The 21278-nt window shown below is 34.7% G+C and overlaps 1 protein-coding gene and 2 long non-coding RNA genes across 4 annotated transcripts; 2 read left to right on the forward strand and 1 right to left on the reverse strand.

The window, feature by feature from the left end:
* The first annotated feature begins 3623 nt into the window (after positions 1-3623).
* On the forward strand, positions 3624-4632 carry SAG20 (senescence associated gene 20). Its single transcript, XM_020673860.2, has one exon. The coding sequence runs from the start codon at positions 3927-3929 to the stop codon at positions 4317-4319; it is 393 nt and encodes a 130-aa protein (XP_020529519.1). The 5' UTR covers positions 3624-3926; the 3' UTR covers positions 4320-4632.
* A 1721-nt stretch (positions 4633-6353) lies between these two features.
* LOC148781033 (uncharacterized) lies at positions 6354-19351 on the forward strand. Of its 2 annotated transcripts, none has more exons than XR_016060806.1 (2): positions 6354-6531; positions 15562-19351. It is a non-coding gene; the product is annotated as an uncharacterized LOC148781033 (long non-coding RNA). The 2 variants fall into 2 exon arrangements; XR_016060805.1 differs by lacking the exon at positions 15562-19351 and adding an exon at positions 9516-9788.
* On the reverse strand, positions 16221-19521 carry LOC148781034 (uncharacterized). The gene is made up of 2 exons (XR_016060807.1): positions 19294-19521; positions 16221-16412 (listed from the first exon to the last, which is right to left on the reverse strand). It is a non-coding gene; the product is annotated as an uncharacterized LOC148781034 (long non-coding RNA).
* Positions 19522-21278: the final 1757 nt, after the last annotated feature.

The following is a 21278-nucleotide window of genomic DNA, read 5'->3' on the forward strand; positions in this document are numbered from 1 at the left end:
AAAAAGTGGATTGAAGAATATAAACAGAGTTGGCCAAGGACAGGAATTACTCTCATGAGTGATGGTTGGTTGAATAAAGTTAGCAAAAAGGAGTTTTTAAACTTCTTGGCCTATTCCCCAAAAGGTACAGCTTTTTTGTCTAGCAAAGACGTATCAGGGACGAAGAAGAATGCAAACTTCTACGTACGACTATATGATCAGATAGTGGATGAGGTGGGAGATAAGCATGTAGTCCAGTTTATTACAGACAATACGCGTGCATGTGTTTCTGCGGGCAGCAAGTTGATGGATAAGAGGAAGCATCTAGTATGGACCCCGTGTGCTGCACATAGCATCGATCTTATGTTAGAGGAAATCGGTGAGATCAAAATTGTGAAGGAGACTCTAGATGAAGCAAGGTTGGTGTCGAGATTTATATACAACCACTCTAAAATATTATTTCTGTTTAGAGAACACTCTAAGAAAAAAGAGATAATCAGGCCTGCCATAACCCGCTTTGCGATCGATTACTTAGCTGTGGACTCCATTCGACAATCTGAAGGTGCATTAAAGAGATTGTTTACTTGTGAAGAGTGGTTAAATGACCGCCTCTCGAAGTCCAGTACCGGTCTAAAAGTGGATAACATAATCTCAAATAGGCTGTTCTGGTCTCGATGTTCCAGTGTTGTAGAGGCCACTGCCCCTTTGGTCACGGTGTTAAGAATGGTGGATGCTGATAAGAAAGCTACCATGGGTATCCTTTATGAAGGTATTGAGAGGGCGAAATCAGCTATTAGGGAGAAGTGTAATTTTGCTAGCAAAGTGATCGAGATTATAGAAAAGAGGTGGAACACCAAATTCGGACGTCCAATTCATTATGCTGGTAAATATATATTTATATCATTACAATGTTTCAGTTTAAATCATTTTTTTATGAAATTGTAAATGACATTTTTCTACCTATATATTTTTTAGGTTACTACTTCAACCCAAAATTTTTCTATTTGACACCTGAACAACCCCACAAGATTATGGAAGGGGTCAGATACATTATTGCAAGGTTGGAGAGAAGTCATCGAAACCAAGTAGCAGCAATACAAGAGGTATTATTTAATGTTTGGGTAAGAACTTCATTGAGTTGTTATATTGCTGAGGAATAATGCACTAACACGTAATATATTTGTTTTAGCTTGGTATGTATAGGGATGCTATAGGATCCTTCGGAACTAGACTTGCCAGAAATTCTCGAACTATGATGGATCCAGGTTATCCCTTCGCTAATATTTTGTTTATTCATATATTTAATCTTATGAATTGTTCTTGCCCTTACAATGCTTTTTACATTTTAATCCAGCTGAATGGTGGGAGATATATGGTACTGATGCACCTCACCTAAAGAGGATAGCAATCAATGTGCTCTCCCAGACATGTTCTGCTACTGGCTGTGAGCGCAACTGGAGTACGTTCCAATGGTTGCACACTACTAGGAGGAATCGACTCACTTCTGAGAAGCTTCATAAACTAGTCTACGTTCATTATAATTTAAACCTCAGAGAGTGACAAATAAGAAGGAAGCTTGAAGACAATAGGCCGATAGACTTAGACACAATATTTGTCACAGACACAGCTGACCAATGGGTAGTAGAAGAGGAAGAGCTAGTGTTGCACAAGAGAGCGTTCCTTGAGGCTATCGGTGATGAAGATATTGAAGAAAGTGATGAGCGGCATGAAAGAGGAAGCAGCCAGCCAATGTATCCACAATATGTCGGTGATATTGCACCTAATGAGGGAGAGTGGGAAGGGGGTCTAAGAGAAAATGAGAGAGATGATGATTCTGAGGCCACCCTATCACAGCCATATTATTCACATATCGAGTCCCAACAGCAACAGTGTAGGGATGAGCACGACAGTGCAGGTGAGCATGAAGGATGGACAAGCTTCGGGGATTTTGGATTGGGAACACAACAAAACACTAACACTCAGGGATTTGGGAATAGTCAGACGCCCGCTAATATCGATGATTCGTTTTTAGATCGAATCAATGAATTGTCAAACGAATTCAATCAATGGCACCAGCGTGACCAAGAAGATCAACAACGTCGTTTATCATTTTATTTTTAGATCGTATGTTACTAATTTTATGCTTTATTGTAGTCCATGTATGTTGATATACTTATTCCATGATAATTCTATGTTTATCCTTTTGTGTGATGTAAATTAAATGTTGAATGGCGGTTCTTGCAGGGAAAGAACATATCAATATTCGCATATTCATTCAAAAACATGAAAATTTTTAATGGAGTACCCTCATTTTTTATTGAATTCCTAAAAAACAATATTTATAATGAATTTTAATAATTTTTTCGGATTTTTTTGAAGCTTTATTATGACCGATTCACCCGATTCCCGATCCGGATCGGTTTTTGGAAAGCCCGATCCGGGTCACCGATCCGGTTTTTAAACCATTGGTGTAGATTGAATAGATCCATGAACACTTGAAAACCTTGAAAATCAATGGTAAAAAAATACAATACAAGATACACTACTTTCTAAGACTTGAAATTTTTGTTTTGCTATGTTCATTCATCTTGAGGTTGATATGATCAATTTGAGGACTTTTTGGCATTGAAACAACATCTTCTAGTGAATTTTTGAGGTGTGCTTTAATTACAATGTTTACAGCCTCACTCTTATATAAACTTTTCTCTTATAAAGGTGTGCCTTACTTTAATGGAGAATTGTTTGGTGCATCTAATCCACTACACCATCCACTAAAGAAAGTGTAAATTTGCACCATAAATAATAGTCCTCCAAAGAAAAAGTGAAATCAACTCTTCAAATATTTTCTCTAAAAAATATCATTTCTAGTTTTTTTAATTTATTTATTATTATATATTAATAATTTACATGTTAAAGATTATATATTCCCTAAAAATTAAGGGGTGTTGTTTGTATAGTGCCTAGGCTCTAAACAATCAAATTAGAGCCTACCTTCAAATAATGTCGAGAAATGCAGTTTTAATGCTAAAAATCATTGTGAGAGCCTTAAATTATATTTTCATCTTTATTTATAAGGTTTAAAGCTTCAAAATTAGTGTAGATTGACATATCTATGAAAACTTAAAAATCTTGAAAATTGACGGTCCAAAAATGCGTTACAAAATACACTATTTCTCAAACTTGAAATCCATTTTTTTCTCATGCCCATGCATCTTGATGTCAAGATGGTCAATTTGAGGATATTTGGGCATCAAAACAACATCTTCTAGTGAAAGTTTTGAGGTAGGTTCAAATTTGAATGTTTAGAGCCTCGGCTCTATATAAATTTTTCCCAAAAGTAAAATCAAACTCTATTCAAAAAGAAAATTATTAAGGAGCCCGCATTTCTACATGTGGGTCCGTGGACACATAGAAACCGTGTCCTTATTTATTTGTTTAGGGCAGCCTTATACAAATTACACCCCCTTGCCGAATTACGATGAAGGTTCAAGGTGAGGCGGCTTGACCGGTGCACCGGGTCCCTCGTGAATAGCCACTTTTTCCCTGCTCCCTTCCTATAAATACCCCCTCATCCGCGTTTGCTGACGATCCCCTTCCATTTCTTGCTCGAGCTACACTTTTTCTTCTCTGCATTTCCCCTGAAAAACAACCTTATTCTCCCCCCTCTTTCTCTCTTCACCCATCTCTCTCTAGACTTTCTCTTTCGTCACTCTCTTCGTTTTCAGGCGTCTTTCTCTCTCTAGACTTTCTCTTTCCTCTCTCTCTTCGTTTTCAGGCAAGAACTGGCGGCTCAGGCAGAGGAGATAAGCCTGGAGGATCAGGTCAGTGAGCGGGCGGTCCTGGCGTTTTACGAGGCCCTGGCGGCCGGCGATGCGGGCAAGCTGCAGCAGCTGCTCGCCCCCGATCTAGAGTGGTGGTTTCACGGTCCACCCACGTTCCAGCACTTGATGCGCTTTCTCTCTGGAAAAGGCTCCCTCGGCTCGTTCACCTTCTCGCCTCAGTCGGTGGCCTCTCTCGGCCCCGTTGTCATCGCAGAGGGTCGCTCTTTCTCTACCTTCTGGGTTCACGCTTGGACTGTGAGAGATGGGGTAATCACTCAGCTCCGAGAGTATTTCAACACTTCTGTCACCGTGACTCGATTCTCGGAGGCCAACCCAAGTGCCGATTCTTCTCTCTCTGGCCGGCCTGCTTCCCTCTCGAAATCGGCTTCTCTCTCTAACCCGGTTCGCTCGTCTCTCTCCAATTCGAGCACTGCGGTGCTGAATTGCTCGCCGGTTTGGGAGAGCAGTCTGCCAGGTGCGGGCGGGAGGTCGGTTCCTGGCCTTGTCCTCGCAATCTGATCTCTCTCTCTATAATAAATCTGGTGCCCTAGAATTCGCACTTCTTAAGAGCATTCTGAATAAAGCGTTAGAGGTGTTCTGGATTGAACAATTGGGGTAGAGAGATGTAAGGGATTTGATTGGTTTAGATTTAGGTTTGATTTTGCTTTTGAGTGTGTTTACTTGTGAGAGATTGTCTGGTTTGTTTTTTTGAGTCTGTTTGGGTTTTTGTCCATAGTTTTGTTTGACAGAAATATGTTTGCTGGTATTTTGGAGTCCAATATGGCATGTTATGGTGTCCCTTTTTTAATAAAACGTATGTTATGGTTTGATATAATGTGCTCAACCTCTCATGTGCGCTTTCGATTTTACCCTCTTTCTTTTTTAATTTTGGATGAAATATATATAGGCTTAATGAAAACAAAATAAATTCCACCTCCGGCATTTTTTACACAGAAATTTCGATGATGGCTCTAAGCCCAATTTTTTTGTGACACAGAAATATGATTCTAAAATCAAATTTTAATATAGAGGACTCAATAAAAGTTAATATGAGAATACTGATTTTTAGGACGAAACAGTCAAAAAAAAAAAAAAATGTAAATACTTATTTTTAGTGCGAAACAGTCAAAAACAAATAAAATGTGAATACTTATTTTTAGGGGAAAACGAGGCTACTTACCATATATACGTTTTTGCAGGGCTTAATCGAGCGGTTCTTAAAACCACCCGATTTTCCTGGTTGCGTAAAGTGAAAGAAGTTTTAAAATCATGACGCGTGTACCCGTGTCAGCTTTAGCGGCACAATTTTATTTCGTCACACTATTTCGGATACTTAAGTTTCGGACAATTTTATTTCGTCACAATTTATTTCGTTTCGGATGATTTCGTTTAGGGAGAAATCTTCGGCGAAATTTCCCTTACAATAAATAAGGAAACGATCTGTTTAGGTAATATAGGCAATTTCATTTTTGGTGGAATCTCAAGATATTGCTTTCAGTGGGGAAGGATAAGGTCTTTATGTGCCGTATAAGATAATTACTTTTTGGGGAAGAATCACTATTAATGGTCAAATAAGGAAACGTTCTGTTTAGGTAATATAGGCAATAATATAATTACTTACTGGGAAAGAATCACTATTAATTGTCAAATAAGGAAACGATCTGTTTAGGTAATATAGGCAATTTCATTTTTGGTGGAATCTCAAGATATTGCTTTGAGAGGGGAAGGATAAGGTCTTTATGTGTCGTATAAGATAATTACTAATTGGGGAAGAATCACTATTAATTATCAATTTTGGTATTTAAGAGAGTGAATAATCACAATCATAGGTAGCAAGTCGGGGATTTTCAATAAATCGGTTTATTTTAAAATAAATAAAAAATTTATTTTAAAAAGTCCGATGAAAAAATCGGATAAAAAATACAGATCCGCAAAAATACTTCATGTAAAGATATGGTCAATATATCGGACTAGGCTAAAAAAATCGGAGTAAAAAAATAAAATAAGTTAACAAAGATCACAACTACTTCATGCCAAAAAAAAAATACACGATATAAATTTTCACGTTAAATAATTTAACAAAAATCACAACTACTTAAAAAAAAACAAAAAAAAATACACGATATAAATTTTTAAATTAAATACTTCAACAAATATCAAATCTACATAAATATCAACATACCCAAAAAAATGTACAATACTTTTTTTACAAATATCAAATCTATTTAAATATCAACATACCCAACATACACCATGTAAATCTTCACATTGAATACTTCAACAAATATCAAATCTACTTAAATATCACCATACCCAAAAAAAAAAAAACAAAAGGCATAATTAAATATCAACAAATATCAAATCTATTTAAATATCAACATACCCAAAATCTACTTTAAAAAGCGAAATCTACTTAAATACTTTAATAAATATCAATATACCCAAAAAAATGCACAATTTCTTTTTTTTATCATTAAATGTTTTAACTAAGGTTAAGTCACTTATAAGTATGGTTAATATAAAGGTTACTTTATACTTAGAGTTGTTTTCATTGCTTCTTCAGAACCATATGTGAGCTTGAAGACTTTTGGGAAAGAGTTGGTGCAAGGCTTTGGAAGACCTGAGAACAGGAAGAAGCTCAATAAAACTCTTTTCTCCCCTGATCTCACTGATAAGGAAGCTCGATAGAACAACAAGGTCTTTGGAAGACCTGCGCCTCATTGAAAATAAGGTATGCTTCTTCAAAATTGGAGATGGGGGTTTTCTCTGTTAGAGAGAGAAAATCAAATGGGCTTCTTGGGGATGGGGGTTTTTAGGAGAATGAAGATTATGGAATTTGTAGGAACAAGAAGATTATGTTTGTTGATGGAAATAATACGTTTTTTCAGGAATATGAAGATTATGAAATTTGCAGAAACAGGGGTTTTTTTTTTTTTTTTTTATGGAAATAATACGGTTTTTTAGAAATTACACATCAGGATTTTTTTTTCCTTTTTTTAAAAGAAATACAAGTAAAAATGGGTTTTTTGGGGCCCGTTTAATTCGTTCTCCAAAAAACACGTTTTTAACGTTTTAATGAAAAAAACGCGATTTTTTGATGAACTTTTCAAAAAAAAGTCGTTTTAAATGTTTTTCAAAAAAACGTCGACGATTAATCGCCGATTTGCTAACTACGGTCACAATCAATTTAATTTTCAAAACTTTTAAATATTAGAGAAATTAACATAAATATCTCTTATTCTTATATATTTAAGAAAGGGTGCGGTGCGGTTTGTATAGAGCCGAAGCTCTAAACAATCAAATTAGAGGCCATCTTCAAATAGTGTCGAGAAATATGGTTTCAATACTGAAAAGTTTTGTGATAACCTTCAATTATATTTTCATATTTAGTTATAAAATTAAAGCTTAAAAAATAGTGCAGATTAAGTAGATCTATAAAAACTTGAAAGTTTTGAAAATTGACGGTCCAAAAATTAGTTACAAGATGCACTATTTAAAAAACTTGAAATCCATTTTTTTCTCTTATCCATGCATCTTGATGCCGAGATGATCAATTTGATGATATTTGGGCATCAAAACAGCCTTTTCTAGTGAAAGTTTTGAGGTAGGTTCTAATTTGATTGTTCAGAGCCTAGGCTCCACATAAACTTTTTCCCTTTAAGAAATGGGAAAGATTTCTATACTTTCCATAAGACCTATGCTTCCCCTACCATCCAACTGTCCAATTTTGATCAAGAGAGCCACTCACCGTTTAATCTTAGATCCGATGTCTCAAAATATTTTATTTTTAATTTTTTTATACAAATTGAATGAATATGAAATTTGGTATGTGTCCTTTTCTCATTAGGGCGCACATATAAATAATATTGAAAATAATACTTCGATAAAATATAATGACCAAAATACCTTTTGAAATTTTCAAGGGTATTTTGGTCATTTATTTTATTAAAAATATTTTTTTATATTTTTCAATGGTGGGAGTTTAATAGAGGATTGGACATCCAAAATTTGGTATCAAAATAATTTATAGAAAAAAATTAAAAATAAAATAGTGTAGAGACATGACATTGTGATTGGAGCAATCTTAGTCCTCCATTCAGAACAGATGGTTGGATAAGGGGAAGCATATAAATTTTATGTTGTAGGGGAAGCATAGAAAGTTTGCCTTTAAGAAATATCCTCATAATTTTGAATTTTATGAGGTTCTCTCTTCTTCTTTTTTTCTCAACTTATTATTTTTTTAGAGTGCCTTGAGTTCCGAAGTCAAAAAGTACTTCAACTATTGCAGCCTCAAAATTGGGAAAATAATGTTTTGTACAAGGAGTATTGAACATGGTCTTGATTTAATGAAATTTTATGTACTTTTAGTATTAAATAGGAACCATTTCGGTACTTGTCAATATTGAACATATTCTTCTTTTTAGGAAAAATATCTTGATACTTTTTATTTTTAGGTTTCATTTAACAATAGACCCAAGGTTTTAAAAGATATCTTGAGGCATAAAAATTGTAAATTTTATTTTTTCTAATCCCCTTGAACTACTTTAAATCTTTTTTTTGGGCCAAACAAATAAAAAAAGACATGCCTTTATTAAAAGCCATCCTCCCAAAGTTCTCTCTCTTCCTCTCTCCCCGCACCTGTTCTCTCTCTGCATCTTTCCCATCTCTAACCCCCCATTCTCTTTCTTCCCGCTCTCTCTTTTCATGCTTCCCATCTGTCCCCTCACTCTCTCTCCTCCCAAATTCTAACCCCCCATTCTCTTTTTTCCCGCTCTCTCTTTTCATGCTTCCCATCTGTCCCCTCACTCTCTCTCCTCCCAAATACACAATAAGCGTCCAAAGAGAAGAGATTTGTTTGGATAAACAGAGAGAGATAGAGGTGTTTTAGTGGTGAGAGGTTACAAAGAAGAAATAAAGGTGTTTGGATAAACACAAGAAGAGAGAGAGGTATTTAGATAAACATGGGAGGCGAGAGAGAGGTGTTTAGATAAACATGAGAAGAAAGAGATTCATGGTAGTGAGAAGTTACCGGGTGGAGAGAGAGGTATTTGGATAAATGCAGGAAGAGATAGATGTGTTTGGATTAAAACAAGATGAAAAGAGAGAAAGAGAGAAGTTTAGGTATATAAATTAAGAGAGAAAGGGATTAGGTTTAGAAAGAGCATATCTTTCTCACATTTGTTTAGGTTAAAAAGCAGATTTAAAGTGTCTAGGTGGTTCAAATATATTTTTTGAAAACTTGGGTCTATTAAGAAATGAAATTTAAAAATAAGGGATATGGAGATATTTTCCCTTCTTTTTATTTTTTCATAGGATTAAGTTCTGTCTTCATAGAATCAAACTGCTTTATGTTCAAAAAAGAAAAAGAAAAAAGAATTTAGCATTGACAATATCATACTTGATTATGTGAGAGAAAAAAAATCGGTACTGAAAGTACCAAATTTATTTTTGTTTAAAAATAGGATTTTGACAAACAAGTTATTAAGCCATGATGATATTTGGTACTCGCAGTACTAAACAATATTTTTCCAATTATGAGGCTACAATCTTAGTTTGGTAGTCTACCTGCTGAATTTGAAAGCATTTTGAGAAAAATAGTTTAAAAATGGACCCACATCTTCTAAAGGTTTTTCATTTATTGAATTAAGTTTGTAATTAGTATCAACATGAGTGTCAAACAAGTTTGACTCACAGTTTCTCAGATTCTTTCAACAGATCTAATACATATTTCCTTTGATAAATGGAGAGTCATTTTTTTGAACGTGCTACTTCAATATCGAGAAAATACTTTAGTTGATCAAGATCCTTGATCTGAAATTTCTTGTGAAGATAGTTTTTAACTTTCATGATGTTTTTTTTATCATTACCTGTAATGATAATATCATCAACATAAATGTTGTACCTGAAGTTCCCTTTTTTGTGAACATTAAAGAATCAGTTGAGCTTCTATAAAACCCGACACACGTCAAGGCTGTGCTGAGTTTGGCATACCATGCACGAGAAGATTGTTTAAGGCAATAGGATGCCTTCTTTAATTTGCATAGAAGGCCTTTATCATTTTCTTTATAATGGTGTGGAGGAAGACTCATATAGATTTATTCTTCAAGGTCGCGATATAAGAATGTTTTTTTAATTTCCATCTGATGCAGAACCACCCACAATTAACTGCGATAGACCAAAGAAACGAACAATATTCGTCTTAACAACTGGTGCAAAAGTCTCTTTATAGTCGACTCTATAAGTTTGGATAAAACCTTTGGCCACCAACCTAGTCTTATGTTTCTTAATAGACCATCACTATCATATTTGATTTTATAAACCCATCTATGTCCAATTGTTTTTTCCCCTGTATGTAGCTTAATGATATCCCAAATATAGTTATTGTCTAGTACTTGAAGTTCCTCTTTCATAGCCTTCTTCACACAAGTTGAGAAATAAAGTTTTGAAAATTAGTTGGTTAAGAATTATTAAAAATAAAACTAAAAAAAGTAAAGTATTCAAGAGAGATATTTTCGTAAGAAATATTATTTTGAACAGGATAAAAAACTGTATGGTAAGTATAAAATTTTAAAGTCTAGAGGAAAGTTGAAAGATACGAGAAGTCCTGCGTAATGGGGGCTACCCATGGCGGAGTCTTCTTCTTCTAAATCAGTTTGGTGAGTTTCAGATGTATCTCTAGCTTCTGCTTGATCATCATGACTTGTTCCGGATGTGTTGGACACATTACTGGTATTAATATTAGGCAAGTGCAAACAACCTCTTGAATACTCCCTCCGAGTCTTATTTTTCAAACCATTATCCAATGTGTCATGAAAATAAGAATCTGCTTCAACAAATTGAATATCTCTGGAAATATGTAATTTGTTGGTTGTGGGATCATAATATTTATATCCTTTTTGAGTAGAGGAGTATCCAAGAAGGTTACCATGTAAATTCTGAAATAAAAGAAATAGAGATGAAAGAAAGAGAAGAAGAATTAACAAGACATATACGTAGTTTGGCAATGGTGCCTACGTCTACGGAGGATAAACCAACATCTCATTCATAAGGGATTATTATGGTTTAGCAGAAATTTATAGAGTTACAATTATTGTCTTCTAATAAACAAACCGCACTACAATAGTAATTCCAAAAAATAATAAACTCTTTCTCCAAGGGGCCCCATCTATCTATATTTTATAAGTTCTATAAATGGCACTAGCGGCTATTTCACTGTACGATATTCTCTTCTATGGGCCCCCGAGCTACGCGAAGGCACCACCCCCCCCGGCGTAAGAAAGAGGGGCAGCCAAAAAACTTAATATCTTGCAATATCTTGTAATATACATGATAGGAAACTAAATATCTGATTTCTATAACTGTCAAAACTTTATTTTTCAATTAGCTAATCTAGTGTTTTAAAATAAAAATTTCAGGAAAGGAAAAGAAGAACTAAAGGCAACTTGTAATTTTAAATACTCATGATTGTGAATTATTTTTAAGTGGATATTTGATTTGGCATAAATTATATTTTAGACAATAAAAATTATAATTAAAACTTGAAAAATAAAGAAGGAAGACTTATATTTACATTTTAATATCGAAGTCTTAATGGAAATATGCTTCAAACAATATTAGAAAGGATATATGCTTCTCTATAACCTGTAAATATGCTCACTTTTCACCCTCTATTGAATGGATATTCAAAATATGCCTTACAATTTGAAAATCATTAGGAAGAAAAATAATCATTACAACTTTGAAAAGTAGTACTATAAGCAATACCATGTTTACAAATAGATGGCTCCAAATACTGGAAATATAAAACTTAGGTATTATCTAGATGTTATCCAAGCAACATATACGCAAAAGCCAAAATTGAAATTATTCAAAAAATAAGGGACGGGGGTTTTGAGCCAAACACAAGTTCCTAATTAATCCAGAGCCGAACAGGCCTTTAATGAATGTAAATAACTTTTACTCTTGTGGAAGTATAATGTTCACATACTCCCTCGGGTAAAATCTAATATAGAAGTAATTTTAGGACCCCAAATTTTGGGAACATAACCTCTTCAACTCATAGAAACTCAGTTAAAATAAATTTTCTAAATTGAACTCTTTATTTACTAGAAGAAAATAAAAATAGTCTCAATATTGAACACAAAGACCCGTCAATTTTTGAAGGACAAGATTAAGTGTCCAAAATTAAAAATTCATTTTTTTTTAATTTTAAGCAAATCCTCTAAAAATGAATAGGTCACTACCATCATTATCATCATCGGAGCTTTATTCCAACTATTTAGAGTCGTCTACACTAATCTTGTTTTGTTCCATCAATGGTCATACTCTCAATCAGAACATAAATCACTATTTCTCTTCTTACTACTCTCATTAATGTCTTTTTGGGCCTTCCTTTGCTCTTTGATAGCCTTCCATTTGAACAAAATCACCCCTCCTAACCGGTGCTATATTAGGTATATGATGCACATGGCCCGCCCTATTAAATTTATTTTCTTTCATCTTATTGCTTATTAAAACCACCCTAAGTTCCCTCGTATTTCTATCCGATGTAGTGATTATTAAGTGATTTTCCAAATTTCTAACTGAAAAATCCCCCCAAGTAGGTCTTTGATTGAGGGAGTAAATATAAAGTTTGCTCTAGTGGGAGCATAGTACGTGAGCTCTTAACAATATGTATTGCACATGGTATTGATGGATAACGATTTATTTTCTCCCCATTCATTTAAAAATAGGGTTGGCAATGGGTAGGACGACCCAACCTAATCGCTCGGACCTGAAAAACTAGGGTTTGGGCCACCAAGTTTGGCCTGGTCATGACAAGGCTGACTTGGCCCAGACTTATGCTTCTCCGCTTTTTTTCTTCTTCTTTAAGTCTATTATTCAGGCCAGGGCTAGCACCCGACCCCATTGCCCAGTCCAGGCCACACTGAGCTTGGGCAGCCCCAATAAGAGTCTGGCCGGGCTCGGACCAGGGCTAGCTTGACCCTTTGCTGGTCCTAAAAATACCGCAAAAAGAGCAGCTGCGCTTTTGAAAAATAAACAAAAAGCTGAAATTTCCCTCATTTCCATGAGGTGCGACTTAATAATAGTCCAAGCTGGATCACAAGAACAAGGAAATGTGGATCAAAAGGATAGGAATTTAATTTTGTGGTTCTCTTTCCATTTTCCAGTAGCGACATCCCAACTTTAGCAACAATAGGAATCAAATATGATTCCCTTATTCCATTATCCAAATTGCATTTACAAAAACTCATTCATAGGGGCATTGTCCTAGAATTCTCTCTACCATATTCCTACCCTGTTCCATATCCAAAATATACCTTCTCACAAAGTTTGATGTTGGAAAGGTCCACCGTTAATCTATTTGGACTTCAAATTTCTAGGATTTTATACATGTTACTACCGTAGTAAGCTTTTCGTAAGGGGGCAACGGGTCGCATCCGGGCCTACCCAAACCTGAACCCGAACTTGAACCCCTAGATCCAAAATGTGGACCTCACCCAAGCCCGTAACAAGAATTGGTTCGGGTGGACCCGCTGTGTCAGCAGGTGCACCTGCCGAGTTAGCAAGTTGACCTGACCTGATAGCCACCCAGCCTTTCTGAACAAAGGTGCCAATGGCTGAGCCAAACAAGCTCAGGGTAGGCCTGCTAACCTAGCAGCCCTAAACTTTTGTCTTGGCTGGTCAAGCAAGCCCAACGAAGGGGCTCCAATCCTAGGCCTCGTGGTGCAGCCCGCCCCATTTACACCCTACTAAACTAGAAAAGCCGTAAATGAGGCCCATTGGGTCTTAATTCCAAGGCCCATTGTTGATCCATTAAGGGTTTTTGGGTAAATTTCAAGAAAGTCCCAATCTCAAGTACTTATTTCAAGGGAATACAAGGTAGGTCAGTAGGGATTTGAGCCCCGATCATTTTGTGAAATGGAGTTTGAGACTTCGTCATGAAGCTCGATCGTACTACCTCCAAGGCCGCAATGCATTCTTAAAATAGCTAATTATACTTAGAAGACTAATTGGCCTTAAATTCAAGTCCGGCCTAGCCTGATGGCTCCTATCAAAGGTCCTATACTTGTTTCATTTATATCCTTATTTTATCCATCCATTCTTGCATTCTTGCGATGCTTATCATTTCCGGCCTCAAAGATAGGATTATATGATGAAGTAAAAAAAAAACCTCGAATAAAAAATAAATGTTAAAGCCTAACAAATTTGGGAAAATAGGAGAAGAGAAATGTGAAGTACAATAGGAACTTTAATCCACAACAAATTTTGTCTTTTTGGGTACCTTTAGTGAGATATAAAGGGTAATTAAAAATAAGAAAAATATACAATAGGTCTTTTTATTCTTAAATTGCTACTTATCACGGTTGAGATTTTCATTCTCTAAAATTTTGAATCCGATATCCATCGCTAAAATAGATTTTGCAGAGAGGAGGTCTTTAAATAGATGCATCAGCCGATTCATAGAAACTTTGTCAAGTTTTTATTAGTATTTTGAAATTAAATCAAAAGACATAATTAAAATATTAAATGATTCATAGACCATAGATGATTTGATAATCGATATAATCTCAAGACCCTATTTAAGGTCTAAAATGAGTAAAAGGTGAATATGATTTGTACCAAAAGTAAAATAGTCTCAAGCACAATTTTCCAAGACTAAAAATCGCACCACTCCCGCATCCATTTCATTTTCTATCGATCAAATCACTCTGAAAATTCAAGCTAATGTTAAGTCACCATCAACTTTTTCTCTTCTTTTACCATAATTTGACGCACCTACAATCAAATCATTGTGCAATGGGCCGGTACTTTTGAGATCATCTTCACTTAATTTCATTGAATTGATGTGCTACCTAAAGTTTTTGAGCAAATTTTTTTTTTTTTGGTGGATAAAAAAACAATCAAATTAGAGCTTACTTTCAAATAATATCGAGAAATGTGGTTTCATTATTGAAAATCTTTGTGATAGCATTAAAATATATTTTCATATTTATTTATAAATTTTAAAGCTTAAAAAATAATATAAAGCGACAGATCTATGAACACTTAAAAATCTTGAAAATTAACGGTCCAAAAATACGTAACAAAATGCATTATTTCCAAAACTTGAAATTCAATTTGTTCTCATGTCCATGCATCTTGATGTCGAGATGATCAATTTGAAGATATTTGAGCATCAAAACAACATCTTCTAATAAAATTTTTGAAGTAGGCTCAAATTTGATTGTTTAGAGCCTCAGCTCTATATAAATTTTTCCCTGATAAAAAAAAGGGTTCGAATAGAAATCAAAACATTATATTGTAACAGCTACCACCCTGAGCACATATGCTTTGAGACCATTCTACAAATATCGTAAAAGAAATGAATAATTTGAAGCACCAGTTCTTTTGAATGTTAGCTTGTGACTTGTAGAATGAGTAAACCAGAACAAATTTTCAAAGTTTTTCAAAATCTACTAACTACCAAAATGTTGCTGCTGACCGTTTTCAATATCTCTATTCCTAATAGATCTTTCATCTCTTCCAATAGTATTGAGCAATAATATGTGTATGTTTGCAGACTCGGTCGAGTAACTTGAATACGCCGGGGCTAAGTTCGAGGCTCGAGTCGAGTTTGAAACATTGGTTATATTTGTATTCAACCTTACTTCTCATGAGAAAAAAGTTGTCCAATGCTTCCAAAAGTCGTCAAATTATCTGGTGGCCCCAGTTTATCAACGAGCATTGATCTTTATTTTTCTCTTTTTTGGTATTTTAGGTGGTGTTTTAACTGAAAATAATAGCCATTACGAGAGAGCTATCTTTCACCGACAAGAAATATTCATGGACCGAACTCCTTATTTGGCTTCTTTTCCAATCTCATAATGATCGTATATGGAGAGCTCTATGAACTTTGGCATGGTAAGGGACAATTACAGTATTAATGGATGTCATTTTGACATTACGTGGCAACCATTTGGAGCAACAATTCTTTTCATCTCACAAGCATTGATGTGAAAGTAGGAAAACAGAGTTCTCTAGAACACATCGCTTTTCACTTTCACCAAAATAGCTTGCTGCACATTATTCTACTTGGGAATGAACCTTGGTGGGATTATCTTTGGATGGAAACAAGCGAAAGAAATACACATTAACAAACATAAATGGTAGGCAGCAATGTCTCAGAACTGGGAATCCACTTGGACTTGCCCAAGTGTAGAATTTGTAGTAAAAGAAATAGAGACGAAAGAGAAAGAAAAAAAACCGACAAGATATACGCGATTCGGCAATGGTGCCTACATCTACGGATGGTAAACCAAATTCTCATTAATAGGGATTACTCTGTTTTACCAGAGATTTATAAAGTTAATTTTTTTTGTCTTTTAGGAAAGAAATCTCACTACAATAGTAATCCTACAAAACATGAAACTCAATATAGGAAACTTAATATTTTACAATATTTCATATTATACAAGATAGAAAAATCAATATTTGGTTTCTGTAGCTGTTCTAAAACTGTCAACACTCCCCCTTAACTTGGTGCGTAGATATCAATGGAGCCCAACTTAGATAGTCGTTGATGGAACTTTGTCTTTGCAATAGTTTTGGTAAACATGTCTGTAAGTTGGTCTGCACTTCAAACATAAGGAGTACTAACAATTTATTACTGAATCTTTTCTCTCACAAAGTGATAATCAACTGCAATGTGCTTGGTTCTTTTATGCAAAACTTGATTGAAGGCTATATGGTAGATGCTTGATTATTACATAACATCTCCATTGGATTGGCCATTGGGAGCCCCATATTTCAAAGTAGGTATTTTAGCCACATCAATTCACTTGTAGTTGAACCTATAGCTCTATATTCGGTCTTTGTACTTGAAGATAATTTTTAAGTTTCATGACATTTTCTTTATTATTACCTGTAATAATAATATTGCCAACATAAATGAGTACAACTATTGTACCTGAAGTTCCCATTTTTTATGTACATCGAATAATCAGCTAAACTTCTAAGAAACTCGACACTCATTAAGGCTATGCTGAGTTTGACATATCATGCGCGAGGTGATTGTTTAAGTCCACACAAAGCATTCTTTAATTTACATACAAAACCTTTATCCTTTTCTTTATAATGGCCTAGAGGAAGACTCATATAGATTTCTTCTTCAAGGTCACCATGTCAATATACAATTTTAACATCCATTTGATGCAGAAACCTCCCATAATTAACTGCGATGGAAAAAGAATAAGAACAATATTCATCTTGGCAACTAGTGTAAATGTCTTTTTATAATAGACTCCATAAGTTTGGGAAATCCTTTGTCCACCAACCAGGCCTTATGTCTCTCAACACCCATCACTACTATATTTGATTTTATGAACCCATCTACATCCAATTGCTTTATTCTTTTTAAGTAACTTGACAATATCCCAAGTATGGTTTTTGTCAAGTGCTTGAAGGTTATCTTTTATGGTCTTCCTCCACACAGGTTGAGAAATAGTATTTTGAAAATTGGTTGGCTCATAATTATTAAAAACAAAAGTAAAAAAAGCAAAATAGCTAGGTGAGATATTTTCATAGAAAATATGATTTTGAACAAGATAATAAACTACATGGTAAGTATAAAAATCTTGAAGTCAAAGGGAATGTTGAGAGATATGAGAATACTTGCGCAATGGGGGTTCAAGTGGGACTACGGCTACGGTGAAGTATTCTTCTTCTAAACCAATTTGGTGAGTTTTAGAGGTATCTTTAGCTTCGACTTGATTATCATGACTTGTTCTAGGTGTGTTAGACACATCATTGGCACTAATATTAGGCAACGGAAAATGACATCTTGAACACTCCTCATGAGTTCTATTTTTTAAACCACTCCAATATGTCATGGAAATCGAACTTTGTTTCAACAAATTGACCATTTTCAGAAATAGACATTTTCTGGTTGTGGGATCATAATATTTGTATTCGTTTTTAGTAAAGGAGTATCGAAGAAAGATACATCTACTGGAACGTTTTTCAAGTTTATCTTGGTTGTGCTCAGCCACATGAATATAAGACCCGCATGCAAATACTCGCAAATGGGACAAAGTAATATTTGTATTTTTCAAAATTTCAAAGGGAGATTTATCCTTAATAATTTTACTTGGAAGTCTCTTAATCAGATAACAAGCAGTTAAAACAGATCTAGACCAATAAATTTTTGGAACATGCATTAGAAATATCAAAAACCTTGTGGCTTCTAAAAGGCATCTATTTTTCCTTTCAGCAACTCCATTATGTTGAGGTGTTCCAACATATGATGTTTTATGTATAATACCAAGATTTAATAAATGCTCAGAAAAAGCTTTGTTCACATACACTGTGCGATTATGAGTCCGCAAAATTCTAATATTGCCATTGTATTGAGTGAAAATCAGTTTAGAAAATTATTTGAACACAAAGAAAACTTCTATTTTTGACTTCAATAAATGTAGCCAAGTAGCATGAGACCAATCATCAATAAAAGTAACACAATATTTAAAGTCGGCATAAGAATCAACTGGGGCTGGTCCCCACACATCAGAATGTATCAAATAAAACGGTTCATTTGAAACATGCATAAAAGACTGAAATGGAATTCTTGTTTGTTTTGAGAATTTACAAACTTCACAAGAATGAGAGTTTAAATATAGATAGGGTATTAAAATTTTATCTGAGGGGTATTCAAATCTCTAATGCCACAAATTATTAATATCAAAATTATTTTGACGGACAACTAAAGCCTTATTCTCTTGATTCAATAAATATAACCCATGAGACAGTCTTCCTTCACCAATCTTCCTCCCCATGGTCAGGTCTTGAAAAATCACAGAGTTGGGAGAAAAAATAACATTGCAATTTATGATCTGAGTAATTCTCCTAACAGACATCAAGTTAGAGGAAAATGATGGCATAAACATAACTTCAGAGTTATGAGACTTGGAGAAGAAATTTGTATTACTAACACTATGAACAGGAATTAAGGAACCATTAACAATAGACACAGGGTTCATATTTTTGTTATTTTTTAAATTGGATAAAGAATATAAGTTACTAGTCATATGATCTGTGGCTCTTGAATCTATTATCCAAGGAATATTGCCATTAGAAGACATGAAAGCATCAGGGTTACCTATGTCAGAGAATGAAGAAGAAGAATCATATGTGGAAGAAGAACTATTGTTGCTACTTGGTTGCTGATAATTGTTAGAGCCTATACGTCCAATATTTTGAGGCTTTTTTGTTTCATATTTCTCATTAGCAATTAAGGGTTATTTCTCAATACTTTCTTTTGAGGTTTTGAAATCAAGATTCATGATATTCTTCCTAATTATATGTCTAAGTTTAGATTTTCCAAGCAGAGAATGAGAAAGAACTGTTAACCAAGCAAGATAATTAAGTTCATTCAAAAGAACAATAGAAAGTTCCATGCTGGAGTTACTTTCTAAATCTGCCATTATAAGGAGATAACAAGAACCATAAGGCTGACCTGATCGATAACAAGGGCGATTAAAGAATAGAAATCGCCTCAATCAAAACCATTTGAAGATACCAATAAAAATTACCAAACTGCCAGTGACTTAAATGCTCAAAATCGCAATTGTGGGTTGCGTTTTCTTCACAAAATAGACCATAGAAATAGAGGACCATAACCATTCAACGCAAACTGTGGCTAGACAATAGAAATAGAGGACCATAACCATTCAACGCAAATTGTGGCTGCAAAAAAAGAATCAAATACACCACACCAAAATCCCTTGGCTCACAAGAGTTGAAAAATCTCTTACAAAATATATCAATTAATAATCGCAAAAGTCAAAACCCCAATTTGAAAAATGTAGTCAAAACCCCAATTTGGGCTTAATATGTCGTCCACGTTGTTTATTATTATTATTCTTATTATTATTATCATTATCATTATCATTATTATCATTATCATTATCATTATCATTATTATTATTATTATTATTATCATTATCATTATCATTATCATTATCATTATCATCATCATCATTATTATTATTATTATTATTATTATTATTATTATTATTATTATTCTTATTATTATTATTATTATCCAAGATCTGTACTTAACATAAGGTAAATACCCCAACTGAAATGACAATTGTGGAGGCTCTATGTTGTGGTGATGATCACCTTCTAGATAGGACGACCCGATTATGGAAAGGCAGCCAACTGGCTTGATGCAAGCTTTGCAACCACAATGCTCAACTTTAAAATACTGCAAAAAACAAAGTTTGCAAAGTCAAAGTTATTGCAACGGGCTGAACCTTGTAACAAAAGCAGCACGCTCAACCTTGTAACAAAAGCAACACACTCAACCTTGCATCACCGACTAAGCAAAGTGACGTGGTTTGAGATGCCACAAAGATGAGGGATCGATAGGAACAATTCCTGCTATGGAGCTATCAAGGGCCAGTAATAGATCGTCATGCTCTAATATCATGTAGAATTTGCAATAAAAGAAATAGAGCAGAAAAATCAACACGACATATACGTGATTCGACAATGGTGCCTATATCCACGGAGGGTAAACTAGTATTTTATTCATAGGGATTTTGGTTTAGCAGAGATTTACAGAGGTACAATTCTTGTCTTTTAAGAAACAAATCTTACTGCAATAGTAATCTCATAAAATAGAAAACTCAATATATGAAACTTAATATCTTGTAATATATAAGTTTGAAAACTCAATATCTGGTTTCTATAACTGTCAACCACTTGAAATCTAATTTTCTCATATCAATAAATCGATTTGAGGATTTTTAGGCATCGAAACAACTTCATCTAATGAATTTTTTGTTGGGTTTATGTGACCATTAAAGGCATTATGAGTGATTGTAATAAAAACATTTGATATAGTGGAACGTGAACTCAGTAGGAGTGTGGTCCCACATGAACTATACTATGCAAACAATGTTTGTAGATATCAAACTGTACTTGACGGTTTAGATCAGACGGTTGGAAAAAACCCATGTTACCTGGGGCATAAAGTATAAACCAATAAGGGTTCTAATGGGTCATCCCTTGTTGAGGTCGGAGTATGCCCAATGAGTGAGCCGAGGGACTGTGTGATTGTGTGTGATGATCGTCTACAGAGACAGGGGCCAAAGCCTCATCCATGTACCATCACACGGCATGTATATTGATAGATCGTTTCGAAAAAGCAAGCTACCTTCAGGGTAAAGCGTATACATGTGCAAGAGATACCCCTACGTGCTATAGGAGCTGTGGTCGTAATAGGTCTTGATAACATTGGCCAGTCTCTAAGGGAGAACCTGAAATCTACATACTGGGATTGTGACCCTTTGACGCATCGATCAGACTTTGGTAACCTGTTAATGAGTCCCTGCTTGGATTGTGGGTCATCAGAAATACTAAGTCGGCCTGATAAAACAATTATGGTATGTAGTCCACAGTTAAAGGTGGAGTGCCCCATGATTGTTGATTTCA

This window comes from Amborella trichopoda, chromosome 8, assembly GCF_054954075.1.
Source record: "Amborella trichopoda isolate Santa Cruz 75 chromosome 8, AtrichopodaSantaCruz75HAP2 v2.0, whole genome shotgun sequence".
NCBI classification, from domain to species: domain Eukaryota; kingdom Viridiplantae; phylum Streptophyta; class Magnoliopsida; order Amborellales; family Amborellaceae; genus Amborella; species Amborella trichopoda.